General features: G+C 41.6%; 1 protein-coding gene across 2 annotated transcripts in view; it reads right to left on the bottom strand.

Annotated features, from left to right (window-relative positions):
- Positions 1–22188, bottom strand: part of LOC149972644 (uncharacterized) — a 61245-nt gene that overhangs the window by 14769 nt on the left and 24288 nt on the right. Inside the window, exons 5-7 of one of the 2 annotated variants that reach the window (XR_016491183.1) lie at positions 10522–10683; positions 9787–9953; positions 4789–5024 (exon numbers count right to left, since the gene is read on the bottom strand). Coding sequence is in view for 1 of the 2 variants with exons in the window: in XM_090217801.1 (XP_090073927.1) it covers positions 4856–5024; positions 9787–9953; positions 10522–10683 (498 nt within the window). In the remaining variant the exon portion in view is untranslated. The remainder of the gene's footprint in view (positions 1–4788; positions 5025–9786; positions 9954–10521; positions 10684–22188) is intronic. The other variant, XM_090217801.1, reaches the window with a different exon arrangement.

Genomic DNA, 22188 nt, shown 5'->3' with positions numbered 1-22188 from the left:
AAAATAGAGACATAAAAATGATCTCCAAGGTCAGGGCGTGACAGGAAGAGGAAGGAGAGAAAATATGACTGTGAGATGGGCAGGATGAGCTGATACAATGGGATAATATGACTGTGAGATGGGCAGGATGAGCTGATACAATGGGATAATATGACTGTGAGATGGGCAGGATGAGCTGATACAATGGGAACATATGACTGTGAGATGGGCAGGATGAGCTGATACAATGGGATAATATGACTGTGAGATGGGCAGGATGAGCTGATACAATGGGATAATATTACTGTGAGATGGGCAGGATGAGCTGATACAATGGGAACATATGACTGTGAGATGGGCAGGATGAGCTGATACAATGGGAACATATGACTGTGAGATGGGCAGGATGAGCTGATACAATGGGATAATATTACTGTGAGATGGGCAGGATGAGCTGATACAATGGGAACATATGACTGTGAGATGGGCAGGATGAGCTGATACAATGGGAACATATGACTGTGAGATGGGCAGGATGAGCTGATACAATGGGAACATATGACTGTGAGATGGGCAGGATGAGCTGATACAATGGGAACATGTGACTGTGAGATGGGTAGGATGAGCTGATACAATGGGAACATATGACTGTGAGATGGGCAGGATGAGCTGATACGATGGGAACATATTACTGTGAGATGGGCAGGATGAGCTGATACAATTGGAACATGTGGGTTTGAGAAAGCGGGATGTCATTCATGTTTGTAGAAATTAATGTACTAAATGTTGATTGTCTTTGTATGTTTTCAAATTGTATTTTTTTATGATTTTTTTTTATTAACAGAGACAGCCTATAGGGAGGAGGTCAGTGTGGTGTCAGGACAACAACCTGTCCCTCAACGTCAGCAAGACAAAGGAGTTGACAGTGGACAACAGGAAACAGAGGGCTAAGCACGTCCCCTTAAACACCTACAGGAAACAGAGGGCTAAGCACGTCCCCTTACACACCGACGGGGCCGTAGTGGAGCGGGTCGAGAGCTTTAAGTTCCTCGGTGTCCACATCACTAAGGAACTATCGTGGTCCACATCACTAAGGAACTATCGTGGTCCACATCACTAAGGAACTATCGTGGTCCACATCACTAAGGAACTATCGTGGTCCACATCACTAAGGAACTATCGTGGTCCACATCACTAAGGAACTACCGTGGTCCACATCACTAAGGAACTATCGTGGTCCACGTCACTAAGGATCTATCGTGGTCCACATCACGAAGGAACTATCGTGGTCCACATCACTAAGGATCTATCGTGGTCCACATCACTAAGGAACTATCGTGGTCCACATCACTAAGGAACTATCGTGGGCCACATCACTAAGGAACTATCGTGGTCCACATCACTAAGGATCTATCGTGGTCCACATCACTAAGGAACTATCGTGGTCCACACACACCAGCACCACATCACTAAGGAACTATCGTGGTCCACACACACCAGCACCACAACACCAAGGAACTATCGTGGTCCACACACACCAGCACCACAACACTAAGGAACTATCATGGTCCACAACACTAAGGAACTATCGTGGTCCACAACACTAAGGAACAATCATGGTCCACAACACTAAGGAACTATCGAGGTCCACATCACTAAGGAATTATCGTGGTCCACAACACTAAGGAACAATCGTGCTCCACAACACTAAGGAACTATCGAGGTCCACAACACTAAGGAATTATCGTGGTCCACAACACTAAGGAACTATCGAGGTCCACACACACCAGCACCACATCACTAAGGAACTATCGTGGTCCACACACACCAGCACCACAACACTAAGGAACTATCATGGTCCACACACACCAGCACCACAACACTTAGGAATTATCGTGGTCCACACACACCAGCACCACAACACTAAGGAACTATCGTGGTCCTAACACACACCAGCACCACAACACTTAGGAATTATTGTGGTCCACACACACCAGCACCACAACACTAAGGAACTATCGTGGTCCACACACACCAGCACCACATCACTAAGGAACTATCGTGGTCCACACACACCAGCACCACAACATTAAGGAACTATCATGGTCCACACACACCAGCACCACAACACTAAGGAACTATCATGGTCCACACACACCAGCACCACAACACTAAGGAACTATCGTGGTCCTAACACACACCAGCACCACAACACTTAGGAATTATTGTGGTCCACACACACCAGCACCACAACACTAAGGAACTATCGTGGTCCACACACACCAGCACCACATCACTAAGGAACTATCGTGGTCCACACACACCAGCACCACAACATTAAGGAACTATCGTGGTCCACACACACCAGCACCACAACATTAAGGAACTATCGTGGTCCACACACACCAGCACCACAACATTAAGGAACTATCGTGGTCCACACACACCAGCACCACAACACTAAGGAACTATCGTGGTCCACACAACCCAGCACCACAACACTAAGGAACTATCGTGGTCCACACACACCAGCACCACAACACTAAGGAACTATCGTGGTCCACACACACCAGCACCACAACACCTCTTCTCCCTCAGGAGGCTGAAAAGATTTGGCCCTCAGATCCTCATAAATATCTACAGCTGTTTTACACGGACTAGGACAAGTTATAGTTAGTTACTCATTGTGTATTTGTTCATTGTGTCATTGTTGGGAAAGGACCCCATCAGTCAGCATTTCACTGTTAGTCTACACCTGTTGTTTACACAGCATGTGACAAATACAATTAGATTTTTATTTATTTAACCTTTATTTTAACTAGGCAAGTCAGTTTAAGAACAAATTCTTATTTACAATTATTATTCTTATTTACAGTTTACAATGATTTGATTGAGTTGAGAATTGAGGATTCACAGTTAAGTAACAACTCCTACTCTTCCTGAGCTTGAAGAGATTAACTGACTTTTCAGAGAGATAGATAATTAACACTGTGCAAACACAGCACTACCCCTGCCCGAGAAGATGACTTCTACCTGTCAGAGAAGATGCCTGTCAGAGAAGATGACTACTGCCTGTCAGAGAAGATGACTACTGCCTGTCAGAGAAGATGACTACTGCCTGCCAGAGAAGATGACTACTGCCTGTCAGAGAAGATGACTACTGCCTGCCAGAGAAGATGACTTCTACCTGTCAGAGAAGATGACTACTGCCTGTCAGAGAAGATGACTACTGCCTGTCAGAGAAGATGACTACTGCCTGTCAGAGAAGATGACTACTGCCTGCCAGAGAAGATGACTACTGCCTGCCAGAGAAGATGACTACTGCCTGTCAGAGAAGATGACTACTGCCTGTCAGAGAAGATGCCTGTCAGAGAAGATGACTACTGCCTGTCAGAGAAGATGACTACTGCCTGTCAGAGAAGATGACTACTGCCTGTCAGAGAAGATGACTACTGCCTGCCAGAGAAGATGACTACTGCCTGTCAGAGAAGATGACTACTGCCTGCCAGAGAAGATGACTACTGCCTGTCAGAGAAGATGACTACTGCCTGTCAGAGAAGATGACTACTACCGACCAGAGAAGATGACTACGGCCTGCCAGACAAGATGACTACATTCACGATCACCTGGAAGTTATATGTTTTTCACTGTTGCAGGCAGGTACAGTTTTTCTTGCATTGATTTGCTTGAATGAGGTCATATCCTGCATTAATTATCATACAGGAAGTGTGTATTTGTTTTGACAATAGGGCAATTCTCCAGTGAATAATCCTTTATAACTCAATGCCATTATCATTGATCTGAGCCAATGGTGTAGTTTCACACTAGGACCAGCAGGGGGCAGTAAGCACTATGAAATCAGCATACTACCGGGGGGTTTTGGTTTATTTTTTCCATTAAAGGGACAATCTTCATTTCAAACCATAACAAAGGTACACCCCCTCCACTGTTTTGGTAAACAATTGAGGGGTGGGGATTGAGACATGTAACCTCTCTCAAATTCATAGACAGAGCTGTGATGCAAGGACTGACCATCCATGATATCAACATTATAGTTTAAACATGTTTTGAGGCTGTACAGTGTTTGTTTCCAATTACATTGTTTGCAAAGAAAATATTTTTTTTTTTAAACGTACATTTTAGGTTCTGATGGGGTTTGACAGTTGAACCGAGCTCACGGGTATCTATAATCGATTTAAAAGTCTAAATATTCGATTTAGCGAATACAAATTGCCCCCTTTTTAAAGCTGATATTCAGCAGGGAAATCTGCTGATCCGATAGACACGCTGCATTGACAGATAAACGAACTCATGACGTCTGAAGGTCAGGGATGTCTGTGACGCCAATCATTTTCTCCCCATCAATAGAGAGACATGTATGTATATGAAGAACAAAGAATAACTGGAATAATATGAACAAACATGTGGGTAGATGTCTTGTTTCCGTTGTATCATGTTATGTAGATATACAACGAGCCTGAGGGGGCCCGTTCTGTGCAGACAGAAGAGAGCTGTGACTATGTGTGTGGCATACAGCCCACTGCAGCTGCATGGGAACAATGGGTGTCATAGTGAAAGAGATGGTGTGTGTGTGAGAGAGAGAGAGAGAGAGAGAGAGAGAGAGAGAGAGAGAGAGAGAGAGGGAGGGAGAGAGAGAGGGAGAGAGAGAGAGAGAGAGAGAGAGAGAGAGAGAGGGAGAGAGAGGGAGACGGAGAGAGACAGAGAGGGAGAGAGACAGAGAGAGAGAGGAGAGAGAGAGAGGAGAGAGAGAGAGAGAGAGAGAGAGAGAAAGAGTCAGTGGTACCGTACCACTCAGACTGGTTCTGGTGCTGTGTCCTCTATGACAGAGAGAGAGAAACAGTCAGTGGTACCGTACCACTCAGACTGGTTCTGGTGCTGTGTCCTCTATGGTGCATCAGCATCGTCTCCTCTGGCTGGTGGTCAGAGCGCCTCTCCTCCCTCCTCTCTTCCGCCCGCCTCTCCATCTCTCTCAGTCTGCCCTGAGAGCGACTGATGAAGTGTGGTCTGGATCGCTCCAGAGCCTCCTGTATGTGGGCCAGAAGCAGAGATGTTTTAGTCATTTAGCAGACACTCTTATCTAAACTGACCTGCTGTCAGTGAATTCAACTAACGTGATTACAACATCTATCTGCCCTGTGAGAGCGAGCTTCAGCAAGGGGGCCGAGGACACTGCCCTGAGGTACGCCTGGAACTCCTGAAGCTGGCACACTTCATGTGGAGGGAGGCTGGCTAGGAGCTGGCTAGGAGCTAGATAGGAGCTGGCTAGGAGCTAGCTAGGAGCTGGCTAGGAGCTGGTACTATTCATGTGGAGGGAAGCTGGCTAGGAGCTAGCTAGGAGCTAGCTAGGAGCTGGCTAGGAGCTGGCTAGGAGCTGGTATTCTTTATGAGGAGGGAGGCTGGCTAGGAGCTGGCTAGGAGCTGGTACTCTTCATGTGGAGGGAGGCTGGCTAGGAACTGGTACTCTTCATGTGGAGGGAGGCTGGCTAGGAGCTGGTACTCTTCATGTGGAGGGAGGCTGGCTAGGAGCTGGTATTCTTCATGTGGAGGGAGGCTGGCTAGGAGCTGGTATTCTTCATGTGGAGGGAGGCTGGCTAGGAGCTGGTATTCTTCATGTGGAGGGAGGCTGGCTAGGAGCTGGCTAGGAGCTGGTACTCTTCATGTGGAGGGAGGCTGGCTAGGAGCTGGTATTCTTCATGTGGAGGGAGGCTGGCTAGGAGCTGGCTAGGAGCTGGTACTCTTCATTTGGAGGGAGGCTGGCTAGGAGCTGGCTAGGAGCTGGTACTCTTCATGAGGAGGGAGGCTGGCTACGAGCTGGCTAGGACCTGGCTAGGAGCTGGTACTCTTCATCTGGAGGGAGGCTGGCTAGGAGCTGGTACTCTTCATGTGGAGGGAGGCTGGCTAGGAGCTGGCTAGGAGCTGGCTAGGAGCTGGTACTCTTCACGTGGAGGGAGGCTGGCTAGGAGCTGATATTCTGCATGTGGAGGGAGGCTGGCTAGGAGCTGGTACTCTTCATATGGAGGGGGGCTGGCTAGGAGCTGGATAGTTGCTGGCTAGGAGCTGGCTAGGAGCTGGCTAGGAGATGGCTAGGAGCTGGTATTCTTCATGTGGAGGGAGGCTGGCTAGGAGCTGGCTAGGAACTGGCTAGGAGCTGGTACTCTTCATGTGGAGGGAGGCTGGCTAGGAGCTGGCTAGGTGCTGGCTAGGAGCTGAATAGGAGATGGCTAGGAGATGGCTAGGAGTTGGTATTCTTCATGTGGAGGGAGGCTGGCTAGGAGCTGGCTAGGCGCTGGCTAGGAGCTGGCTAGGAGCTGGCTAGGAGCTGGTATTCTTCATGTGGAGGGAGGCTGGCTAGGAGCTGGCTAGGTGCTGGCTAGGAGCTGGCTAGGAGCTAGCTAGGAGCTGGCTAGGAGCTGGTACTCTTCATGTGGAGGGAGGCTGGCTAGGAGCTGGCTAGGTGCTGGCTAGGAGCTGGCTAGGAGATGGCTAGGAGCTGGCTAGGAGCTGGTATTCTTCATGTGGAGGGAGGCTGGCTAGGAGCTGGCTAGGAGATGGCTAGGAGATGGCTAGGAGATGGCTAGGAGATGGCTAGGAGCTGGTATTCTTCATGTGGAGGGAGGCTGGCTAGGAGCTGGCTAGGAGATGGCTAGGAGCTGGTATTCTTCATGTGGAGGGAGGCTGGCTAGGAGATGGCTAGGAGCTGGTATTCTTCATGTGGAGGGAGGCTGGCTAGGAGCTGATATTCTTCATGTGGAGGGAGGCTGGCTAGGAGCTGGTATTCTTCATGTGGAGGGAGGCTGGCTAGGAGCTGGTATTCTTCATGTGGAGGGAGGCTGGCTAGGAGATGGCTAGGAGCTGGTATTCTTCATGTGGAGGGAGGCTGGCTAGGAGCTGGCTAGGAGCTGGCTAGGAGATGGCTAGGAGCTGGCTAGGAGCTGGTATTCTTCATGTGGAGGGAGGCTGGCTAGGAGCTGGCTAGGAGCTGGCTAGGAGATGGCTAGGAGCTGGCTAGGTGCTGGCTTGGAGCTGGCTAGGAGATGGCTAGGAGCTGGTATTATTCATGTGGAGGGAGGCTGGCTAGGAGCTGGCTAGGAACTGGCTAGGAGATGGTACTCTTCATGTGGAGGGAGGCTGGCTAGGAGCTGGCTAGGTGCTGGCTAGGAGCTGAATAGGAGATGGCTAGGAGATGGCTAGGAGTTGGTATTCTTCATGTGGAGGGAGGCTGGCTAGGAGCTGGCTAGGCGCTGGCTAGGAACTGGCTAGGAGCTGGCTAGGAGCTGGTATTCTTCATGTGGAGGGAGGCTGGCTAGGAGCTGGCTAGGTGCTGGCTAGGAGCTGGCTAGGAGCTAGCTAGGAGCTGGCTAGGAGCTGGTACTCTTCATGTGGAGGGAGGCTGGCTAGGAGCTGGCTAGGTGCTGGCTAGGAGCTGGCTAGGAGATGGCTAGGAGCTGGCTAGGAGCTGGTATTCTTCATGTGGAGGGAGGCTGGCTAGGAGCTGGCTAGGAGATGGCTAGGAGATGGCTAGGAGATGGCTAGGAGATGGCTAGGAGCTGGTATTCTTCATGTGGAGGGAGGCTGGCTAGGAGCTGGCTAGGAGATGGCTAGGAGCTGGTATTCTTCATGTGGAGGGAGGCTGGCTAGGAGATGGCTAGGAGCTGGTATTCTTCATGTGGAGGGAGGCTGGCTAGGAGCTGATATTCTTCATGTGGAGGGAGGCTGGCTAGGAGCTGGTATTCTTCATGTGGAGAGAGGCTGGCTAGGAGCTGGTATTCTTCATGTGGAGGGAGGCTGGCTAGGAGATGGCTAGGAGCTGGTATTCTTCATGTGGAGGGAGGCTGGCTAGGAGCTGGCTAGGAGCTGGCTAGGAGATGGCTAGGAGCTGGCTAGGAGCTGGTATTCTTCATGTGGAGGGAGGCTGGCTAGGAGCTGGCTAGGAGCTGGCTAGGAGATGGCTAGGAGCTGGCTAGGTGCTGGCTTGGAGCTGGCTAGGAGATGGCTAGGAGCTGGTATTATTCATGTGGAGGGAGGCTGGCTAGGAGCTGGCTAGGTGCTGGCTAGGAGCTGGCTAGGAGCTGGCTAGGAGCTGGCTAGGAGCTAGCTAGGAGCTGGCTAGGAGCTGGTACTCTTCATGTGGAGGGAGGCTGGCTAGGAGATGGCTAGGAGCTGGCTAGGAGCTGGTATTCTTCATGTGGAGGGAGGCTGGCTAGGAGCTGGCTAGGAGCTGGCTAGGAGATGGCTAGGAGATGGCCAGGAAATGGCTAGTAGTTGCTATTCTTCATGTGGAGGGAGGCTGGCTAGGAGCTGGCTAGGAGCTGGCTAGGAGATGGCTAGGTGCTGGCTAGGAGCTGGCTAGGAGATGGCTAGGAGCTGGTATTCTTCATGTGGAGGGAGGCTGGCTAGGAGCTGGCTAGGAGATGGCTAGGAGCTGGTATTCTTCATGTGGAGGGAGGCTGGCTAGGAGCTGGTATTCTTCATGTGGAGGGAGGCTGGCTAGGAGATGGCTAGGAGCTGGTATTCTTCATGTGGAGGGAGGCTGGCTAGGAGATGGTTAGGAGCTGGCTAGGAGCTGGCTAGGAGATGGCTCGGAGATGGCTAGGAGCTGGCTAGGAGCTGGCTAGGAGCTGGTATTCTTCATGTGGAGGGAGGCTGGCTAGGAGCTGGCTAGGAGCTGGCTAGGATATGGCTAGGAGATGGCTAGGAGCTGGTATTCTTCATGTGGAGGGAGGCTGGCTAGGAGCTGGCTAGGAGATGGCTAGGAGCTGGCTAGGAGCTGGCTAGGTGCTGGCTAGGAGATGGCTAGGAGATGGCTAGGAGCTGGTATTCTTCATGTGGAGGGAGGCTGGCTAGGAGCTGGTATTCTTCATGTGGAGGGAGGCTGGCTAGGAGCTGGTATTCTTCATGTGGAGGGAGGCTGGCTAGGAGCTGGTATTCTTCATGTAGAGGGAGGCTGGCTAGGAGCTGGTTTTCTTAATGTGGAGGGAGGCTGGCTAGCAGATGGCTAGGAGCTGGTATTCTTCATGTGGAGGGAGGCTGGCTATGAGCTGGTATTCTTAATGTGAAGGGAGGCTGGCTAGGAGATGGCTAGGAGCTGGTATTCTTCATGTGGAGGGAGGCTGGCTAGGAGCTGGTATTCTTCATGTGGAGGGAGGCTGGCTAGGAGATGGCTAGGAGCTGGTATTCTTCATGTGGAGGGAGGCTGGCTAGGAGCTGGTATTCTTTATGTGGAGGGAGGCTGGCTAGGAGCTGGTATTCTTTATGTGGAGGGAGGCTGGCTAGGAGCTGGTATTCTTCATGTGGAGGGAGACTGGCTAGGAGCTGGTATTCTTCATGTGGAGGGAGGCTGGCTAGGAGATGGCTAGGAGCTGGTATTCTTCATGTGGAGGGAGGCTGGCTAGGAGCTGGTATTCTTCATGTGGAGGGAGGCTGGCTAGGAGCTGGTATTCTTCATGTGGAGGGAGGCTGGCTAGGAGCTGGTATTCTTCATGTGGAGGGAGGCTGGCTAGGTGATGGCGCATGTTGTGTTACTATTGATTTCTCCCTTACAGAAATGTAGTGTGTGTTTTTTCGCCGGAGAGGAAAAATATAACAAGATACTGTCCCAGCATGCAACATCTCTGACTTGACTATGCTGAGAGATGAACAGGCCTGTTGTGAAAGCATTTAGCCTGGAGGCCAAGACACGTCTTTCATCATCAAGTTTCATGAGTTTCATGCATCCAAAACTTACTCCAGAACTTCAACTTACCCTGTTGGCTATGAGATGGCTAGGAGCTGGTAACTTCAACTTACCCTGGGTGATGGAATGTTGGCGTTGTTTGTTTCCGGGTCAGAGTCAGAATTCAGGGGAATAAATCCAACATCAATCTGGGTTGTGTGATGTGTGGTTCTGGTGGTCTCACCAGGGTCTAGTCTGTTGACATCGGTCCCGGGTCGCACACAACCACCAGCATCCTTCACTAGAAGTGAGTGAGTGAGTGAGTGAGTGAGTGAGTGAGTGAGTGAGAGACAGAGAGAGAAAGGGTAGAGAGAGAGAGAGAAAGAGAGCAAGAGAGAGAGAGAGAGAGAGAGAGAGAAGGGTAGAGAGAGAGAGAGAGAGAAAGAAAGAGAGAGAGAGAGAGAGAGAGAGAGAGAGAGAGAAAGAGAGAGAGAAAAGAGAGGGTGTGTTGATTTCTCGTTCTCTTTCAAACAAATTCAATAAACTTTATATAACAAAGTATTTATCCTTCCAATAACTTTATTTTACCTTTCAATCAAAAATGGGATTTATAATCTGAACTCAAGACAATTATCTGATTATAAAGACAATTTCAGGAACAATTAACCTGACACACACACACAGAGAGAAACCTTCAAGCAAGACATGTTGTTTCTCTAATGCCTACTCAAAAGTTAGAACCCAGCAACACTTCTGACATTTAACTGAAATTCTTTCAGGTAATTGTCTCAGGGATCGATATTTGTTATGAGCTATGCTCTGTGAAGGTCATTAACGTCGAGGCAAAAACAAAAAAAAAGCAACAATACCCAGTGTTTTTCCCTCCTCTGGTGTGGTGGGTGACCTTGTAGAAAGGTCATGTGGTGTTGTCTTCCTCAGGCTCAGTTGTCTCTGGAGTTTGATATGAGCTATGACGGCGGCAGCGTTGAGGGCCAGGACAGCCTCAGGAGACTGCTGATGTGACTGGGGCTCTGAAACACAGGACGCCTTTGTTAGACAGTTAGCGACAAATCAATTTTATTTGTATGACTTTAAGAAAAGAGTTGAAGTTGTGCCAACCAAGATCAATATACATACAATTAAGTTAATGATGTATTTTCCTAACTGACATAGAGAATGTGTTACATGAGTAGGTCTATAGTCCTTGTTGGAATTAAATCCCCTTCGTGTGGAAAACATTTAGAACATAACAATGACAAAATTACAGGATAAAAGAGGCTAATTTAAAGTTTATTAAAAGCGTAACTCTGTTTTTGTTGTATGTGTCGAACTGCTTTGCTTTATCTTGGCCAGGTCACAGTTGTAAATGAGAACTTGTTCTCAACTAACCTACCTGGTTAAATTAAAGGTGTTCTCAACTAGCCTACCTGGTTAAATAAAGGTGTTCTCAACTGGCCTACCTGATTAAATAAAGGTGAAATAAAAATAAAATACAACATTTAAAAATGCACATTTCCTGCCAGTCCTGCTACAGGTATATTATACTCCATAACATTCCTCTCCTACTGGTGTCAGGTGGTATATTATACTCCATAACATTCCCCTCCTACTGGTGTCAGATGGTATATTATACTCCATAACATTCCTCTCCTACTGGTGTCAGGTGGTATATTATACTCCATAACATTCCTCTCCTACTGGTGTCAGGTGGTATATTATACTCCATAACATTCCTCTCCTACTGGTGTCAGGTGGTATATTATACTCCATAACATTCCTCTCCTACTGGTGTCAGGTGGTATATTATACTCCATAACATTCCCCTCCTACTGGTGTCAGGTGGTATATTATACTCCATAACATTCCTCTCCTACTGGTGTCAGGTGGTATATTATACTCCATAACATTCCTCTCCTACTGGTGTCAGGTGGTATATTATACTCCATAACATTCCTCTCCTACTGGTGTCAGGTGGTATATTATACTCCATAACATTCCCCTCCTACTGGTGTCAGGTGGTATATTCTACTTCATAACATTCCTCTCCTACTGGTGTCAGGTGGTATATTATACTCCATAACATTCCCCTCCTACTGGTGTCAGGTGGTATATTATACTCTATAACATTCCCCTCCTACTGGTGTCAGGTGGTATATTATACTCCATAACATTCCTCTCCTACTGGTGTCAGGTGGTATATTATACTCCATAACATTCCTCTCCTACTGGTGTCAGGTGGTATATTATACTCCATAACATTCCTCTCCTACTGGTGTCAGGTGGTATATTATACTCCATAACATTCCTCTCCTACTGGTGTCAGGTGGTATATTATACTCCATAACATTCCTCTCCTACTGGTGTCAGGTGGTACAGTACACCATAACATTCCTCTCCTACTGGTGTCAGGTGGTATATTATACTCCATAACATTCCTCTCCTACTGGTGTCAGGTGGTACAGTACACCATAACATTTCTCTCCTACTGGTGTCAGGTGGTATATTATACTCCATAACATTCCCCTCCTACTGGTGTCAGGTGGTATATTATACTCCATAACTTTCCCCTCCTACTGGTGTCAGGTGGTATATTATACTCCATAACATTCCACTCCTACTGGTGTCAGGTGGTATATTATACTCCATAACATTCCCCTCCTACTGGTGTCAGGTGGTATATTATACTACATAACATTCCTCTCCTACTGGTGTCAGGTGGTATATTATACTCCATAACATTCCCCTCCTACTGGTGTCAGGTGGTATATTATACTCCATAACATTCCCCTCCTACTGGTGTCAGGTGGTATATTATACTCCATAACATTCCCCTCCTACTGGTGTCAGGTGGTATATTATACTCCATAACATTCCCCTCCTACTGGTGTCAGGTGGTATATTATACTCCATAACATTCCTCTCCTACTGGTGTCAGGTGGTATATTATACTCCATAACATTCCCCTCCTACTGGTGTCAGGTGGTATATTATACTCCATAACATTCCCCTCCTACTGGTGTCAGGTGGTATATTATACTCCATAACATTCCTCTCCTACTGGTGTCAGGTGGTACAGTACACCATAACATTCCTCTCCTACTGGTGTCAGGTGGTATATTATACTCCATAACATTCCTCTCCTACTGGTGTCAGGTGGTACAGTACACCATAACATTTCTCTCCTACTGGTGTCAGGTGGTATATTATACTCCATAACATTCCCCTCCTACTGGTGTCAGGTGGTATATTATACTCCATAACATTCCCCTCCTACTGGTGTCAGGTGGTATATTATACTCCATAACATTCCTCTCCTACTGGTGTCAGGTGGTATATTATACTCCATAACATTCCCCTCCTACTGGTGTCAGGTGGTATATTATACTCCATAACATTCCCCTCCTACTGGTGTCAGGTGGTATATTATACTCCATAACATTCCTCTCCTACTGGTGTCAGGTGGTATATTATACTCCATAACATTCCCCTCCTACTGGTGTCAGGTGGTATATTATACTCCATAACATTCCTCTCCTACTGGTGTCAGGTGGTATATTATACTCCATAACATTCCCCTCCTACTGGTGTCAGGTGGTATATTATACTCCATAACATTCCTCTCCTACTGGTGTCAGGTGGTATATTATACTCCATAACATTCCTCTCCTACTGGTGTCAGGTGGTATATTATACTCCATAACATTCCCCTCCTACTGGTGTCAGGTGGTATATTATACTCCATAACATTCCTCTCCTACTGGTGTCAGGTGGTATATTATACTCCATAACATTCCTCTCCTACTGGTGTCAGGTGGTATATTATACTCCATAACATTCCTCTCCTACTGGTGTCAGGTGGTATATTATACTCCATAACATTCCTTTCTTACTGGTGTCAGGTGGTATATTATACTCCATAACATTCCCCTCCTACTGGTGTCAGGTGGTATATTATACTCCATAACATTCATCTCCTACTGGTGTCAGGTGGTATATTATACTCCATAACATTTCTCTCCTACTGGTGTCAGGTGGTATATTATACTCCATAACATTCCCCTCCTACTGGTGTCAGGTGGTATATTATACTCCATAACTTTCCCCTCCTACTGGTGTCAGGTGGTATATTATACTCCATAACATTCCACTCCTACTGGTGTCAGGTGGTATATTATACTCCATAACATTCCCCTCCTACTGGTGTCAGGTGGTATATTATACTACATAACATTCCTCTCCTACTGGTGTCAGGTGGTATATTATACTCCATAACATTCCCCTCCTACTGGTGTCAGGTGGTATATTATACTCCATAACATTCCCCTCCTACTGGTGTCAGGTGGTATATTATACTCCATAACATTCCCCTCCTACTGGTGTCAGGTGGTATATTATACTCCATAACATTCCCCTCCTACTGGTGTCAGGTGGTATATTATACTCCATAACATTCCTCTCCTACTGGTGTCAGGTGGTATATTATACTCCATAACATTCCCCTCCTACTGGTGTCAGGTGGTATATTATACTCCATAACATTCCCCTCCTACTGGTGTCAGGTGGTATATTATACTCCATAACATTCCTCTCCTACTGGTGTCAGGTGGTACAGTACACCATAACATTCCTCTCCTACTGGTGTCAGGTGGTATATTATACTCCATAACATTCCTCTCCTACTGGTGTCAGGTGGTACAGTACACCATAACATTTCTCTCCTACTGGTGTCAGGTGGTATATTATACTCCATAACATTCCCCTCCTACTGGTGTCAGGTGGTATATTATACTCCATAACATTCCCCTCCTACTGGTGTCAGGTGGTATATTATACTCCATAACATTCCTCTCCTACTGGTGTCAGGTGGTATATTATACTCCATAACATTCCCCTCCTACTGGTGTCAGGTGGTATATTATACTCCATAACATTCCCCTCCTACTGGTGTCAGGTGGTATATTATACTCCATAACATTCCTCTCCTACTGGTGTCAGGTGGTATATTATACTCCATAACATTCCCCTCCTACTGGTGTCAGGTGGTATATTATACTCCATAACATTCCTCTCCTACTGGTGTCAGGTGGTATATTATACTCCATAACATTCCCCTCCTACTGGTGTCAGGTGGTATATTATACTCCATAACATTCCTCTCCTACTGGTGTCAGGTGGTATATTATACTCCATAACATTCCTCTCCTACTGGTGTCAGGTGGTATATTATACTCCATAACATTCCCCTCCTACTGGTGTCAGGTGGTATATTATACTCCATAACATTCCTCTCCTACTGGTGTCAGGTGGTATATTATACTCCATAACATTCCTCTCCTACTGGTGTCAGGTGGTATATTATACTCCATAACATTCCTCTCCTACTGGTGTCAGGTGGTATATTATACTCCATAACATTCCTTTCTTACTGGTGTCAGGTGGTATATTATACTCCATAACATTCCCCTCCTACTGGTGTCAGGTGGTATATTATACTCCATAACATTCATCTCCTACTGGTGTCAGGTGGTATATTATACTCCATAACATTCCCCTCCTACTGGTGTCAGGTGGTATATTATACTCCATAACATTCCCCTCCTACTGGTGTCAGGTGGTATATTATACTCCATAACATTCCTCTCCTACTGGTGTCAGGTGGTATATTATACTCCATAACATTCCTCTCCTACTGGTGTCAGGTGGTATATTATACTCCATAACATTCCCCTCCTACTGGTGTCAGGTGGTATATTATACTCCATAACATTCCTCTCCTACTGGTGTCAGGTGGTATATTATACTCCATAACATTCCTCTCCTACTGGTGTCAGGTGGTATATTATACTCCATAACATTCCCCTCCTACTGGTGTCAGGTGGTATATTATACTCCATAACATTCCCCTCCTACTGGTGTCAGGTGGTATATTATACTCCATAACATTCCCCTCCTACTTGTGTCAGGTGGTATATTATACTCCATAACATTAACCTCCTACTGGTGTCAGGTGGTATATTATACTCCATAACATTCCCCTCCTACTGGTGTCAGGTGGTATATTATACTCCATAACATTCCCCTCCTACTGGTGTCAGGTGGTATATTATACTCCATAACATTCCCCTCCTACTGGTGTCAGGTGGTATATTATACTCCATAACATTCCTCTCCTACTGGTGTCAGGTGGTATATTATACTCCATAACATTCCCCTCCTACTGGTGTCAGGTGGTATATTATACTCCATAACATTCCCCTCCTACTGGTGTCAGGTGGTATATTATACTCCATAACATTCCCCTCCTACTGGTGTCAGGTGGTATATTATACTCCATAACATTCCTCTCCTACTGGTGTCAGGTGGTATATTATACTTCATAACATTCCTCTCCTACTGGTGTCAGGTGGTATATTATACTCCATAACATTCCCCTCCTACTGGTGTCAGGTGGTATATTATACTCCATAACATTCCCCTCCTACTGGTGTCAGGTGGTATATTATACTCCATAACATTCCCCTCCTACTGGTGTCAGGTGGTATATTATACTCCATAACATTCCCCTCCTACTGGTGTCAGGTGGTATATTATACTCCATAACATTCCTCTCCTACTGGTGTCAGGTGGTATATTATACTTCATAACATTCCTCTCCTACTGGTGTCAGGTGGTATATTATACTCCATAACATTCCCCTCCTACTGGTGTCAGGTGGTATATTATACTCCATAACATTCCCCTCCTACTGGTGTCAGGTGGTATATTATACTCCATAACATTCCCCTCCTACTGGTGTCAGGTGGTATATTATACTCCATAACATTCCTCTCCTACTGGTGTCAGGTGGTATATTATACTCCATAACATTCCTCTCCTACTGGTGTCAGGTGGTATATTATACTCCATAACATTCCTCTCCTACTGGTGTCAGGTGGTATATTATACTCCATAACATTCCTCTCCTACTGGTGTCAGGTGGTATATTATACTCCATAACATTCCTCTCCTACTGGTGTAAGGTGGTATATTATACTCCATAACATTCCTCTCCTACTGGTGTTAGGTGGTATATTATACTCCATAACATTCCCCTCCTACTGGTGTCAGGTGGTATATTATACTCCATAACATTCCTCTCCTACTGGTGTCAGGTGGTATATTATACTCCATAACATTCCTCTCCTACTGGTGTCAGGTGGTATATTATACTCCATAACATTCCTCTCCTACTGGTGTCAGGTGGTATATTATACTCCATAACATTCCTCTCCTACTGGTGTCAGGTGGTATATTATACTCCATAACATTCCTCTCCTACTGGTGTCAGGTGGTATATTATACTCCATAACATTCCTCTCCTACTGGTGTCAGGTGGTATATTATACTCCATAACATTCCCCTCCTACTGGTGTCAGGTGGTATATTATACTCCATAACATTCATCTCCTACTGGTGTCAGGTGGTATATTATACTCCATAACATTCCCCTCCTACTGGTGTCAGGTGGTATATTATACTCCATAACATTCCTCTCCTACTGGTGTCAGGTGGTATATTATACTCCATAACATTCCTCTCCTACTGGTGTCAGGTGGTATATTATACTCCATAACATTCCCCTCCTACTGGTGTCAGGTGGTATATTCTACTTCATAACATTCCTCTCCTACTGGTGTCAGGTGGTATATTATACTCCATAACATTCCTCTCCTACTGGTGTCAGGTGGTATATTATACTCCATAACATTCCTCTCCTACTGGTGTCAGGTGGTATATTATACTTCATAACATTCCTCTCCTACTGGTGTCAGGTGGTATATTGTACTCCATAACATTCCCCTCCTACTGGTGTCAGGTGGTATATTATACTCCATAACATTCCCCTCCTACTGGTGTCAGGTGGTATATTATACTCCATAACATTCCCCTCCTACTGGTGTCAGGTGGTATATTATACTCCATAACATTCCCCTCCTACTGGTGTCAGGTGGTATATTATACTCCATAACATTCCTCTCCTACTGGTGTCAGGTGGTATATTATACTCCATAACATTCCTCTCCTACTGGTGTCAGGTGGTACAGTACACCATAATTTGCTAATAACTTCATTAAAAATCCTACAATGTGATTTTCTGGATTTTTTCCCTCATTTTGTCTGTCATAGTTGAAGTGTACCTATGATGAAAATTACAGGCCTCTCTCATCTTTTTAAGTGGGAGAACTTGCACAATTGGTGGCTGACTAAGTACTTTTTTCCCCACTGTACCTTTGCAACCAAACTACATCAAACATTTACTTTAAGCTGATGCGCCTCAGGCCTTGGTAATTAACGAATGACACTCGTAATGAGCCTGATTAAAAAATAATGAGAAAATTTCACACAGGGAAGCGTGAGAGCACGAAGAAGGGAATAGCTGCAGAGACAGCATGCAGAAAGCTCTCAGCAAGATCCACCGTTACTTATTGAACTGACAGTCTCTCTTTCAGACATGCAATAGTACTACACCACAGACTGGAGTACTGGAGGACACAATTAGATGCTCAATATATTTATTCTTCTTATTCAAATACATAATGTATTGTGTTGTTATAATATAGAATACTGTATAATACTGTGTTATTATAATATAGAATACTGTATAATACTGTGTTATTATAATATAGAATACTGTATAATACTGTGTTATTATAATATAGAATACTGTATAATACTGTATAACGCTGTGTTATTGTAATATAGAATACTGTTTAATACTGTATTATTGAAATATAGAATACTGTATAATACTGTATAATACTGTGTTATTATAATATAGAATACTGTATAATACTGTATAATACTGTGTTATTATAATATAGAACACTGTATAATACTGTGTTATTGTAATATAGAATACTATATAATACTGTGTAATTATAATATAGAATACTGTATAATACTGTGTTATTATAATATAGAATACTGTATAATACTGTGTTATTATAATATAGAATACTGTTATTATAATATAGAATACTATATAATACTGTGTTATTATAATATAGAATACTGTTATTATAATATAGAATACTGTATAATACTGTGTTATTATAATATAGAATACTGTATAATACTGTGTTATTATAATATAGAATACTATATAATACTGTGTTATTATAATATAGAATACTGTTATTATAATATAGAATACTGTATAATACTGTGTTATTATAATATAGAATACTGTATAATACTGTGTTATTATAATATAGAATACTGTATGATACTGTATAACATTGTGTTATTGTAATATAGAATACTGTATAATACTGTGTTATTATAATATAGAATACTGTATAATACTGTATAATGCTGTGTTATTATAATATAGAATACTGTACAATACTGTGTTATTGTAATATAGAATACTGTATAATACTGTGTAATTATAATATAGAATACTGTATAATACTGTATAACACTGTGTTATTGTAATATAGAATACTGTACAATACTGTGTTATTATAATATAGAATACTGTATAATACTGTATAACACTGTGTTATTGTAATATAGAATACTATATAATACTGTGTTATTATAATATAGAATACTGTTATTATAATATAGAATACTGTTTAATACTGTATTATTGAAATATAGAATACTGTATAATACTGTATAACGCTGTGTTATTGTAATATAGAATACTGTACAATACTGTTATTATAATATAGAATACTGTATAATACTGTGTTATTATAATATAGAATACTGTATAATACTGTGTTATTGTAATATAGAATACTGTATAATACTGTGTTATTATAATATAGAATACTGTATAATACTGTGTTATTATAATATAGAATACTGTATAATACTGTGTTATTATAATATCGAATACTGTATAATACTGTGTTATTATAATATCGAATACTGTATAATACTGTATAACACTGTGTTATTATAATATAGAATACTGTATAATACTGTATAATGCTGTGTTATTATAATATAGAATACTGTATAATACTGTGTTATTATAATATAGAATACTGTACAATACTGTGTTATTATAATATAGGATACTGTTATTATAATATAGAATACTGTATAATACTGTGTTATTATAATATAGAATACTGTATAATACTGTGTTATTATAATATAGAATACTGTATAATACTGTGTTATTATAATATAGAATACTGTATAATACTGTGTTATTATAATATTGAATACTGTATAATACTGTGTTATTATAATATCGAATACTGTATAATACTGTATAACACTGTGTTATTATAATATAGAATACTGTATAATACTGTATAATGCTGTGTTATTATAATATAGAATACTGTATAATACTGTGTTATTATAATATAGAATACTGTATAATACTGTATAATGCTGTGTTATTATAATATAGAATACTGTATAATACTGTATAATGCTGTGTTATTATAATATAGAATACTGTATAATACTGTCTTATTATAATATAGAATACTGTATAAGTAATGTGTTATTATAGTATAGAATACTGTATAATACTGTGTTATTATAATATAGAATACTGTATAATACTGTGTTATTATAATATAGAATACTGTATAATACTGTGTTATTATTATATAGAATACTGTATAATACTGTATAATACTGTGTTATTATAATATAGAATACTGTATAATACTGTATAACACTGTGTTATTATAATATAGAATACTGTATAATACTGTGTTATTATTATATAGAATACTGTATAATACTGTATAACACTGTGTTATTGTAATATAGAATACTGTACAATACTGTGTTATTATAATATCGAATACTGTATAATACTGTATAACACTGTGTTATTATAATACAGAATACTGTATAATACTGTGTTATTATTGTATAGAATACTGTATAATACTGTATAACACTGTGTTATTGTAATATAGAATACTGTACAACACTGTGTTATTATAATATAGAATACTGTATAATACTGTATAATGCGGTGTTATTAAAATATAGAATACTGTATAATACTGTGTTATTATAATATAGAATACTGTACAATACTGTGTTATTATAATATAGGATACTGTTATTATAATATAGAATACTGTATAATACTGTGTTATTATAATATAGAATACTGTACAATACTGTGTTATTATAATATAGGATACTGTTATTATAATATAGAATACTGTATAATACTGTGTTATTATAATATAGAATACTGTATAATACTGTGTTATTATAATATAGAATACTGTATAATACTGTGTTATTATAATATAGAATACTGTATACTACTGTGTTATTATAATATAGAATACTGTACAATACTGTGTTATTATAATATAGGATACTGTTATTATAATATAGAATACTGTATAATACTGTGTTATTATAATATAGAATACTGTATAATACTGTGTTATTATAATATAGAATACTGTACAATACTGTGTTATTATAATATAGGATACTATTATTATAATATAGAATACTGTATAATACTGTGTTATTATAATATAGAATACTGTATAATACTGTGTTATTATAATATAGAATACTGTATAATACTGTGTTATTATAATATAGAATACTGTATAATACTGTGTTATTATAATATCGAATACTGTATAATACTGTGTTATTATAATATCGAATACTGTATAATACTGTATAACACTGTGTTATTATAATATAGAATACTGTATAATACTGTATAATGCTGTGTTATTATAATATAGAATACTCTATAATACTGTGTTATTATAATATAGAATACTGTATAATGCTGTATAATGCTGTGTTATTATAATATAGAATACTGTATAATACTGTGTTATTATAATATAGAATACTGTATAAGTAATGTGTTATTATAGTATAGAATACTGTATAATACTGTGTTATTATAATATAGAATACTGTATAATACTGTGTTATTATAATATAGAATACTGTATAATACTGTGTTAATATAATATAGAATACTGTATAATACTGTGTTATTATAATATAGAATACTGTATAATACTGTGTTATTATAATATAGAATACTGTATAATACTGTATAACACTGTGTTATTATAATATAGAATACTGTATAATACTGTGTTATTATAATATAGAATACTGTATAATACTGTGTTATTATAATATAGAATACTGTATAATACTGTGTTATTATAATATAGAATACTGTATAATACTGTGTTATTATTATATAGAATACTGTATAATACTGTATAACACTGTGTTATTGTAATATAGAATACTGTACAATACTGTGTTATTATAATATAGAATACTGTATAATACTGTGTTATTATTATATAGAATACTGTATAATACTGTATAACACTGTGTTATTGTAATATAGAATACTGTACAATACTGTGTTATTATAATATAGAATACTGTATAAGTAATGTGTTATTATAGTATAGAATACTATATAATACTGTGTTATTATAATATAGAATACTGTATAATGCTGTGTTATTATAATATAGAATACTGCATTATACTGTGTT

Source organism: Oncorhynchus mykiss, chromosome 23, assembly GCF_057628025.1.
Source record: "Oncorhynchus mykiss isolate SJ-2025 chromosome 23, ASM5762802v1, whole genome shotgun sequence".
Taxonomy (NCBI): domain Eukaryota; kingdom Metazoa; phylum Chordata; class Actinopteri; order Salmoniformes; family Salmonidae; genus Oncorhynchus; species Oncorhynchus mykiss.
Note: the sequence above shows the minus strand (reverse complement) of the source record. Positions and strands in the feature narration are given on the sequence as shown.